Source organism: Conger conger, chromosome 2 (genome assembly GCF_963514075.1).
Source record: "Conger conger chromosome 2, fConCon1.1, whole genome shotgun sequence".
Classification (NCBI taxonomy): Eukaryota; Metazoa; Chordata; class Actinopteri; order Anguilliformes; family Congridae; genus Conger; species Conger conger.
In genome coordinates this window covers 18583782-18595198 of record NC_083761.1, presented here as the reverse complement: position 1 = coordinate 18595198, position 11417 = coordinate 18583782, and the positions used below count along the sequence as shown (strand labels likewise).

Sequence of the window (11417 nt, the reverse complement as noted above, 5' to 3'; positions counted from 1 at the left end):
TTTTGTGTTCTCCACTCCAATTGGTCGATATGCTTACAGCCAGCAGTATGTGTTTCCTGTCAAAAACTTATAGCTAGCTAGCAACTAGCACAGAAACGCTGTCACAGATTTCAGATTCACGGACATCATTTCTGCATAGAGCTCTGTGCAGTTATCACGAAACTTTAGTTATCACGCATTTCATTGCAACTAGCTACATATTTCATGACTAGTCGGAGACACAGCAGGCTGTGATATCAGAAGTGGCTTCATTGGTATTGTGCCTAAATCGTTTTCATTAATTGGCACAGGTTTTTCAAAGTAATTTAGCTAGCTAGCTAACTTACTTGGCATTGTGCCTAATTAACTAGATGGGTAACATCGGGTTAGCTAATATAACTTAAGTGTAAAGTAGTTAAAAATGAATTGTATAATTTCCGTTCGAAACAAAAGACCACAGGAAGACCTTGAAGACAGTGGGCATTTTCATCAAGCCGTAAGTAAAGAAGCAGTTAACTGTAGCTAGTCACCTAGGATTGCAATTTGAACAATATCATAGGCTTCTTCTACTTTCGCTAATGCAACTTACTAGCCAAGAACTGTTAAGTTGGCTAACGTTAGCTACCTGCTATCTATAGCGGATATTAAGTGTTCGATAACTACTTTGCGTGCAAGCGAGCGTTAAAAGGGCGAGTTAATTTATGGCAACCAAATATCACATTCGCGCTTCACGACTAGCGATTGAATGTAGCAGATGGCTTGGTTAATGTTAAGTACATCGCAACCTTGGCAGGCAACGTTCTTGGAACGTTACTCTTATAAGGAATTCAAATAAATCTCGTAACGTTTATGAACCACACTCGCTAACTAGCTATTGATCGCTAAAGCATGCACGTGTAACTTTACTTGGGTTTGCAGGCTCCAATATGACTATGGTGAACCCTGACTTTTTTCCGTGGTCCTTATTCTGCAGTAACGCAGCTGTTGATGCAATCTTTTTTCCCCTCTCAGAAAAGATTATGCAACGGTTTCGGAAGCTGTGGTGAGGTTGAATGTGGCGCGGAGGCGGGGAGCCCTATGGATACACGGGAGAATCAACAGCACGGCCTCCAAAAGTGCAATTCTCTCCCAAACCACCACGATCGGAATATGGTAGCTATGCGACTGCAGTAAACTTTCTGCTCATATTGGAGTTTACAACATGGGCTTGAGTGATTTGTAACTACATCCACGATGCCCTAGTTTGATATTTTTTTATAGGTTAGCAAAATGTGATAAGAGTGAGCTGTTTACAAGTACAGAGTCTATTGTTGTCGCACCTTAAGCCCCTATAAAAAGCACTGGCCTATTTTCTCCAATGACCCCGCCAACATTGTTCTTTGGTTGTTAAACGTGTTCTTCTCACCAACAGGTGTTTGCTGCTCAAGTTGGGGTATATCCACAAATGTGTCCACGATGCATGGCAGGAGAATCGGTTAGTATCTTTTCCAGGTTAAATTAAGTTTCCATGACCTAGGCTATTTTACATGAACTTTCATAATCATATACACTCACTTTATTAGGTACACCTACAAATTTATGCCATTATCTAATCAGCCAATCATGTGACAGCAGTGCAATGCATAAAATCGTGCAGGTATAGGTCAGGAGTTTCAATTAATGTTCACATCAACCATCAGAATGGGGGGGAAAAAATGTGTTCGCAGTGATTTTGACCGTGGCATTATTGTTGGTGCGAGAGGCTGGTTTGATTATTTCTGTAACAGTTGATCTCAAGCATTCTGAGTTTACTGGTGCGAAAAACAGAAAAACATCAGTTGAGCGGCAGTCCTGCGGATGGAAACGCCTTGTTTATCATGAGAGGTTAACGTTGAATGCCCAGATTGGTTCGAGCTGTCAGAACGGCTACAGTAACTCAGATAACCACTCTGTACAATTGTGGTGAGCAGAAATGCATCTCGGAATGCACAACACGTTGAACCTTGGACTGCAACAGCAGACGACCATGTCTGGTTCCACTTCTGTCAGCCAAGAATAGAAAGCTGAGGCTGCAGTGGGCACAGGCTCACCAAAACTGGACTGTTGAAGACTGGAAAACAAGTAGCCTGGTCTGAATCTCTATTTCTGCTGAGGCATACAGATGGTAGGTGTTAACAGAACAGAATCTCAAAGGAAGGTTTTTTTTTATTTTTTTTTTACCTCTTCTGGAGTCCATGCCATGAAGAATTGAGGCTGTTTTGAGCGCAAAGGGAAGCCCTACCCAATATTAGTATAGTGTTCTCACTAAAGTGCTCAGTGAGTGTATATTTGAGTGTATTTTATTTGCCAGTATTCCTGTCCAGAGCAAGTTTGCTGAGTGTAGAAGTGTCTTCAGTCAGAAAAGGTACCACAGAATTCCTCCAGAGAACGACCTGACTGGTTTTTGTGGCTATGATTAAAATGAGGAGAAGCCACTCCTGTCTTTACATGTGGGATAATACAAACCGAGACACCAGCACACCATAAATGTTTCTTTCAAACCAATGGCACATCCTTCATTTTTCTATTTGAATAGAAAAGACCAGTGCTCAGTACATGCAGTAATTTAGTAATAAATACAATAACATTCTTCCACCACGCACAGCTAGCACAGTGGAAATATTAACCGAAGTTAGCTGGTCTTCTATTCGGCTGGAACAGTGCGTTTCAGTGGGACTGTACAACTGTCAGGCTAGCTTTTTAAAGCTGTCGGATGTGTGGACTGCTTAGCCTAACTGTGGACATAAGATTATTGGAAACATTAGACCTATGACTCCCTGGACATGGACTGTAACGTTATATGTTATATATAACACTGCCTGTTGTGAGTTATTGCTTAATTATAGCACAGCTGGAATGCTGCATTGACCATTCAACATCCAGGACTGAATATCGGTTTTATAATTAACAGTATATCCTCTGATTTGAAACTTTATAATTGAGTTAGTTTTGCTACACTTGAGTACTTTACCAAGGTTCAATTACAAAGAAAATCTAAAATCAGGACTATTGTTGCAATGTATGAGTCTTTATTTATTTATTTATTTTTCTCCTCCCTCTATCTCTCTCAGGGTCACATAAACCATATACTGCGGTGCTGAACAATTCAACCAGTGATTTCTGAAGATTCTGAACCTTCTTTCTGTAATGGAGGGTAGAGTAACATTTTATGCACTTAGATTAGTGCAGGTTTTGCTGTGCCTTGCATGTGTACATATGTACATGTATAATTAACAAAAAGAAAATCTATATTTTTTTTAACCAAGGTACTAGGCTTATTCCAATAGAATCATTTCTGACGCACTTTGCCTATTAATGGCACACAAGTAGTATTTTCTCCTTAACATTGTCTGGAGAGTAGTTGAATCACTTCCTAAAATGTTTTTGTGGCATTTTGATATACCATGAATTCCGTCCAGGTGTGTGTGTGTGTCTTTTTTATGATCATTTTTTAAATTCATTTTTGAATCTAAAACTATTTGGTATGCATTGTTTTATAGGAAAGTTCCCTAGTTTTTGTATGCAAATAATTTAGAGAGATTGTTTTTGCTAATGAGGTGTTTTGTTAGATATTCTTTGACAATTCAAAAATAATAGATTTTTAAAAATCCGGATTGGTTCTCAGGCTGTTTTTCTATTCTGTCTAAATTGGTTCCTTTCTAAGCAATTTCTGTCAATTTCATTTCAACTGGAGTAATCTTGGTGTAAGGGAATTATTTAACAGATGTTTAACATGCATTGTCATGTGCATTCTCTCCTATAACTCAGTGGAATTATTTTTTTGAACAAATATTTTGAAATATGCACTCGTTTGTGTATGACCAACCGATTTCTGTCCGCGCTTGTCAGTTCTGACATTTTCCAATGTAACAATCAGAATATAGAGGGTTGTAATGGACTAACTTCAACACAACTTTGTAATGCAATGGAATTCATCTTTTCTGTAAAGCTCATTTGAGTAATAATAAAAAAAATATGCATTGTGGTTTGTGTATTGCTCAAAACGGAATACACTACCTTGGTGTAAAATGAAATTGTTGTGGCTGTGATTCCATTACTTTGTAACTTTGTCCCATAGGTCCCCCTTCTCTCTTTTAGCACTAGGTGGCGCTGTGCCATTCATTATGGTCTGATAAATGATCAACTTTGTGATGCCTTTTGTGCATAAAGGCCTTGTACGCATTATTCTACTGCTGAGTCTGCTCTAACCTCTAATCACATAAAAAACTAAAACGTGATCCTGGATCATCGCACGTTGATGGGATCTATTTATTCCAGTGAAAACGCCTCATTTTAAACATGCACTGACGTATGTAACATTGACCACGTAAAGTTATAGACATTACAGCGGGGTGTTTTTGGTTTAATTGGTCTTAAACAAAATGCGTTTTTCATTTTACTTGAATATGGTCATTAGAAATTCACCGTTTTCTCTCTATGTTCATTTTCACATACAAAGTTTGAATAGTCTACGCTGTGTCTGAAGAAGACGCAACATTGCACAACGGCCATAGTGCAGTTCTTGCAGGTGGCCATCATAAATGCAATCCGAGGGTGAATTTCAAGGCGAATTGGCATTGTGCATCAACTTCCCGATGTGTTGTCAACATTAATTTGCTTTCATATACAACCAAAGACTGAGTAGAAATCAAGGTGATGGTAAAATGCCATAGACCCTTCATTGTTTTCTAATGCACTGTATTACCCTAGGCGCAGTCTTGATACTTTGTTGAAACAGACCTGGTGGTTTCAATTGTTCTTTGTCATCCCTTTCCATACATACAAGTCCAGATTTAATCTACTCCGTGCACTTAATCCTTAACTTTTAATAAGAAAAGCAAACAAGTTTTATTTTTTCATACAGAATGCAACATGGTTCATTTCGACAACCATGAATTTTTAAAAAATTGTCTGAGGTTTCATTGGCGGTATAGCATTTCCTACTAAATCCAAGGCCTTTTCCTTTTTTGTTTTTAGAGACGCCGTCCCCGTAGCGGTAATGCCGCGCTTTTCAGGCGATCTCATAAAACTCCGCTGTGACATGACAGCTTTGGAATACCTTCGACGCCGCCTTTAATCATAGATGTCATAGTTTCTGCTTTTTTAAACTTCTCCAGGAATGACTGTAGCAAAAAAAAGAAAAAAAAGAAGCAATCGCGAAAAGCTGAAGTTCGTAGTAAGTCAACCAGGATGGATTTAAGGCGCATTACCGGCGCGAGCTCTGCCGTGCGCCTACGGAGCTGCGCGGTATACACAGAGAAATGAGAAGGTATTCTCAGACAAAGCCAGGCCTTGGGGAAATGGCTCTGAGGGTCTACATTTTCAATAATGTAAGACAATAAAGCTTAGTCCTGTAACCTGCTGCAATATGCTACAAGTATGAGAAGCTCAGCAACTAATAAAGGGGGGGGGGTGGGGGGCGGGAGTCTTCAAACATATTTGAAGATTAAGAGGTCCTTCGGAAGGATATTTCATAAAGACAGTAATGAGAACAGCAGTTGTGACAGAGGTGCTGAGCCTCCATATTGACCAGCCCTGACAACTGCCATTTGATTCTCTGGATATTATTTTGTATCTTTTTTTTATTTATTTTTTATTTCCTCAGGGTTTTTTATGACAAGTGCACATCTGCTTATTTTGATGTTTTCATTTACCCTTTATATATTTCCACACATATTTTTTTGTATGTTACATGTCCCAGTGGTCCATTGGGACATTTTTTTTGTGTGGTGGAAGTTGCCATTGTTCTCTTGAGAAGGAAAGCGGGCCGTTATGATCTCGCTGAGAGGGCACGGTGGGGCACACGGAAGGAAGGTGCTCACGTTTATCCAGCTATATCTTGAAATTACTGACTTTTAAGAAGAATGCTCAAATTCCATCGTGAATTTCATTTGCATTTGAGCTGATGTATCATGTTGAGAGACAACTCCAAAGTACAAACTCAAGATCTTTTGTTGGCTTTCTTGTGCATTGACTAATGATTCAACGACACAGCTATCCAAAAAAACAGCTGAGCAGCCAATTGTCCAACTTTGCCCCCTTATAATACAGAAATTGGGATATGGATGTAAATACCTTCAAATCAAAGATGACAGTCTATACAGATAGGATATCCTTTTTGACTGAACAACAACCTAATTTCTTCACTGCAGCATTCATCAAGGTGCTGGAACATTCTTTCGGAATTCCGCTTCCATGCTGACTCAATGGCATCACACAGTTCCTGCAAATTTCCTGTCACGCATTCATGCTGTGAATCTCCCATTCCACCTCATCCCAAAGGTGCTCTGTTTAATTGAGATCTGGGACTGCAGGCCATTGGAGTAAACAAGTCACTGTCATGTTTGTGGGAGCAGTTTGATATGATGTGTGCTTTGTGTCATGTCACATTATCCGGGTGGAAGTATCCATTTGAAACATGGTAAACCGTGGCTGTAGAGGGATGCACATGGTCAGCAACAATGCTTAGGTATGTTGTGGCATTCGATTGATGTCCATCTGGCATTAAGGGCCCTAATATGTGCCAAGAAAACCTTCCCCACACCATTACATCACCACCACAAGCATGCACCATTGATACAAGGCAGAATTGATCCATAAAAATTACACCATCCGTATGCTGCAGCAAAAATTGAGATTAGTCAAGACCATATTTTCCCAATCTTCAATCGTCCAGTTTTACTGCTCACATGCTCACCGTGGGCCTCATCTTCCTGTTCTTAGCTGACAGGAGTGGAACCTGGCACGGTCATCCGCTGTTGTAGCCGTTTTAAAGTTCAGCGTGCTGTGCGCTGCTTCTTCACACCGCTGTTGTAAAAAACAAAAAGCTGCTATTTGAGCATTTGTGGCCTTTCTGTTAGCTTGAACAAGTCTGCTCTAGCACCATTTTCTGTAAACTCTAGACTAAGTGCTAAAAAATCATAGGAGAGCAGCTGCTTCTGCGGTGCTGGAACCACCTCGTCTGGCACCGATAATCGTACCATGGTCAAAGTGCCCATCATTTATTGTTTGTTCGAGCAATAAACAAAATTTCTTCACCATGCACATAGTGATCAACCATATGCATCACCACATATATAATGTATATAATGGAATTGATGGAATTGGCATGTGATATCCTTTAAGCTGATAAGTGAATATTTGATTTTATGCACATATTTTTCCAATAACTTTTTTCTTTATCATTTCAAGATTCAGTGGTTTCCTCTGCTTCCTAAACCTTGGCCTTTCTCTTTTATGAATGTGTCCTTTACTGGATTGCATATACTCTTACAGCATTTCCACTCACTTTGTTTATGAGTCTTTGATCCACAATATTCCAGTTAAAGTTACACCCATGTACCGCAAGGTGAAACTCTCATCATTGTTCCCAATGGGAACTTTATACCCGTGGAGTCTTTTTATATTTCCTCTGCAAAAGTAGTCCCCCTTCAGTAACAGAACTCTCCAAAGTTACAGAACAAAAGATCATGCACAAAGACATGACTTTATGCTCTCTTTAATGGTCCAATTTTGCTCCCCATCTAAAATGTTTCCAGTTTTGAACTAAGTGACTTTTGTGAGAATTGAATGGTAACATTTTAAATAATTTACAGTGTTCCAGTGATAATGAGAGATTCATATCGAATCAGTGTTTCAACAAGTAAGTTACCATATAGCATTGTATTATTTAACTACATATAGACATGTTCCTGTAATCTGTGTGAGTTATTTTTCCTTTGTAAGTTAAATTGAAGTAATATGTTACATAAATGGTACTACTCAAAGCAAATGGAGGTATGATCTTTGTCAAACTGAGTCTACTCTTGCTCCCCTTCATTGCCAAATAATCTTTCTTGGGAAGTCATTGGCCTGGGCTTAATAAACACGTGTCCATTACTTAGGGGTGTTTGTGTTAATCTTCACCATACTGAAGGGGTGAGTTCATGGATCACCGAAATGAAGTCAACCAAGCTGTGTGAATTCATTAAGTCAAAGTAAAGGAGTAATTTTGCTGAAACCTGAGCCATTGTAAAGAAATTACATTTCAGGCGGTCAATGAGCAAGGGGACTTAAATCAATTTTAGCAATAAGAACAAAATAGAAATGGAATGGGCTTGTATACGATACCCTTTAGAAAATAGCTGTGGTGTCATGTCATTTTTATGTTGGATATAGTACACCTCTAGCATCGTCACTTCCTGTTGAAATGAAACCAGAGTGCAGGTCTAGAACATTTAACTTGAAATAACTTAGTATTTATTATTAATTCATAATAATGATTAATTATTAGTTCAAATGAGGTGATAATGTGATAGCAAAATGTTGAAAAACATTTTATTAAAATTTTTTGTCATATGTTGATGTTCATTTAGTGATTTTGATGATTTACCTCCAAAGTTTATACAATTAAGTTAAACAAGTATTTTTGATTTTTTAAAATCTTTTATTATTGAATCATTGCTTCTGCAGTCAAATAATACAACGTATTGTTAGTGGAAGAAGATATTTAGTAAAGCTGACTTAAGTGTTTCAACACTTGAGAACCTGAATTGAAAGTACATGCAACTTATGAACTGGTACATTTGGAGGTCATCTTTAAAAAATACAAATAAAAGCACAGGCAATTTCAGTCAAATAAGTGGCCCATTATGTTTTGAGTGGCCTGTTTGCTGACTGTGTTTTAGTGTGGAATTCTTCATTTTAGTGTCAAAGTGCTCCTTGAACACTGGCGTTATCAGGTTTCAATGCACTCATAATATTTCCAGAAATAATCAAATGCTCTTCTCGTGCCATGGTCCATGTTAAACATTAAACTTCCAGGGATTTTGTACTGTTTCTTGTCAGGGAACCGGCTCTTCACACCATGAAACATCTTATGTTTTATAACTGGTGCTGTATACATGTGTAGAGTTGGTGATATGTTGGTTGTATGCCAGTGTGAACATAGGAACAGGAAATATAGTTTTGGGCACTTCTGAGCATGTGATATTAAACAGTGGATGTTTTATGTATGGTTTGTGTTTGAGTGCATTCACATACCCATACAATTTAACACCAATTAACATAGTCATAGTAAATAATCTCAATGTTATGGGTTTCTATACAAAAATGAAATGAAAAAAAAACACAATATTGAAAGCAACTTTATTAACTTTATTATAAAATGTACTGAAAGCAGAGGTTATTGGCCTGATGCAATAACATAAAAATGTCTGCTCTCATTTTCAGCCAAACCTCAGGGTTTAGACAGGTTGGAGGGTAGTCTAGTATTGTAGGATATAAATTCAAGGACCGCAGCCTTGGCTAACATGGCCGTTTGTCACCCAAGGCACCCTAAACCACAGTAAGACCCTCTTTTCACTAATGGAGGAGGGGGAGGGCAAGATGGATGCAAATGTTTTTAAAGTTATTTACTTAAACGAAATCGGCCCTTTTCGGCTTTGCCGTGTCTTGACAGTACCCTGGGCTGTCTGGTAGCTCAAAGGCATCCCCGAAGACCCCCGGCATCACTGGGAGTGCCACGGCGGCGTTGATCTGTCAGTCACCCGACCGCGGATGCTAATGGCGGAGGCGCGGGGAAGTGTTGCCGCGCACATGAAAGCGGAAGACCCCCGAAGATGCCTTCATGTCAGGCGCGGTGAGGGAGATGCCCGTTAATGCTTGCCTTTTACTTTATCCCCAGGCCACCGTAAAGAATAATGACTCGGTCATGAATTATAAATGCTTACGGGTGTTGACTTCAGCGGCGCTTGTTGCATCCGAACACCTTGGTTGTAAATACGGTGTGAGATGTTTACAGAGAGGCCGGGGCGGTCTCGCTTAAGGGTTAAACCGCATCCATTTTGGAGACGGGAGGAACGCCGTCGTCTCTCTGGGGGCTTAAAGGTGAAGGGAATTAAGACAGTGCCGCTTTCCGCCGTGGAGCGCTCCATCCCACGTAATATCACAGATGGCTCTGTTTTGAGAGACACTGCAAATGAGCCACACGTTGCAATGTTATGACAATCAATCGCACTAATTCTTCAGGCATTTAGGTTCCCTTTTTATGTCGTATTCATTTGTTTACCTCAACACACCAAAGGCCCTTCAGTAATTAGTGAAAAAACACACAATAAACATAAATTATAACAGCTCACTGTGACCCTCTGGTGGAGCCAGGAAATTGGACAAAATAATATTATATAATCCATATATCGATTTGTATGTGTTGATTGTATACCAGCAAATGTGTTTACATTCCAAAACATTATCATTGAAGAACCATACCAACTATGTATCATATATATTCTGCTTATGAGTATGCTATGTATACTTGCTTTTAATGTTTGACTTGTTGTAATTTATGAATTAGGCTATAGATGATTTGCTTTCTTTTTGTTCTTTAAGGTAATACTTTCGGTTTATTTGAAATAATACTGTAAATAATAATGAATTGCTCAAAAGAAGTGAAAAGAAAGAAGTGAAAATGAAATTATGATGAATACATAATTGCTGTTTGGGATTTTTTAAATGAACTTTTTATATGGCTGTTCAAATAAGACTGCTATAGTTTAAAACACCTACCAGCATTGTGCAGAGAGAATTTGGTGCCCTCTAAGCAATCAATCACTTAGAATTAATGTGAGTTGGCGGGGACTTGTCCTTTGTCAAATCTGATATCAGTTCAACAGATTTTCTTGGGGAGAGAATAAAACATGTTGGTTTGTGTGCTATAATAGTAGAAAGAAACTATGATCTGATTCACCAGCTGACAAATGAATCTCATTCAGAATCTGTCCACTTGAAGTTTCCATTGCCTTGATAGGAAAGCTCTGTTGCAGCTATCTACTAACAGTGTGCAAAATGGATGATAGTGTGGATGATAGTAATTATATCCCAATGTCCGGGACTGATTCCATATCACAGAATCAAAATGATCAATGCTTTATTCATAATCTTGTCCGTAGTGGGTTTTTTATATTTTTTATTCTCATAGCAGTCGGAGGAAGAACATGCAGAATTCTGATCAGTTCCTCTAAATCCGGGATTTGAAGAATGAAACCATTTCAAATGAAAAGTCTTTAAAATCTGGCCATTAACCTCTATGTACCTCTATGTCACTCTACAGACTGCAATTTATCATTTCACTTTTAGAAAGGCTGGAAACATCACTCTCTGGAGCTCGTACCCAGCTGGTATCACCTCAAACCCTCTATTAAACCAATTACCAAAACACTTCCCTTTGACAGTACCTAGCAAGCATATGTATATGCAAGCAAGCGTATGTGCAAATGTATCTTAGTGAAGTTTCTCCCTCATTATTTCACTGCATGAAGACTGTTGTTTACACTTAAAATTATACCACCCTTTACTTACATTAAGTGTATTATGTTTTATATGTCGATTTAGACTTTCAGGGGATTAGCTATATGCCATTTTTTGACTGCTGATTTGTACGT

At 38.7% G+C, this 11417-nt stretch overlaps 1 protein-coding gene across 2 annotated transcripts; it reads left to right on the top strand.

The window, feature by feature from the left end:
- The first annotated feature begins 71 nt into the window (after positions 1 to 71).
- Positions 72 to 10412, top strand: si:ch211-221j21.3 (uncharacterized). 2 transcript variants are annotated; one of them, XR_009708100.1, is made up of 4 exons: positions 72 to 475; positions 991 to 1131; positions 1391 to 1453; positions 3069 to 4031. XR_009708100.1 is itself a non-coding variant. In XM_061232417.1 (4 exons), the coding sequence occupies exons 1-4, from the start codon at positions 401 to 403 to the stop codon at positions 9539 to 9541; spliced, it is 384 nt and encodes a 127-aa protein (XP_061088401.1). In that variant the 5' UTR covers positions 72 to 400; the 3' UTR covers positions 9542 to 10412. The 2 variants fall into 2 exon arrangements, 1 of the variants encoding a protein (XP_061088401.1); XM_061232417.1 differs by lacking the exon at positions 3069 to 4031 and adding an exon at positions 9437 to 10412.
- The last annotated feature ends 1005 nt before the right edge of the window (positions 10413 to 11417 follow it).

Excerpts from the sequence above, each read along its gene's own strand:
- si:ch211-221j21.3 (XM_061232417.1), top strand. The coding sequence starts at position 401 with ATGAATTGTATAATTTCCGTTCGAAACAAAAGACCACAGGAAGACCTT. Across the intron at positions 476-990 it reads GTGGGCATTTTCATCAAGCC|AAAAGATTATGCAACGGTTT; the intron begins GTAAGTAAAGAA and ends TTCCCCTCTCAG. Across the intron at positions 1,132-1,390 it reads ACCACCACGATCGGAATATG|GTGTTTGCTGCTCAAGTTGG; the intron begins GTAGCTATGCGA and ends TCTCACCAACAG.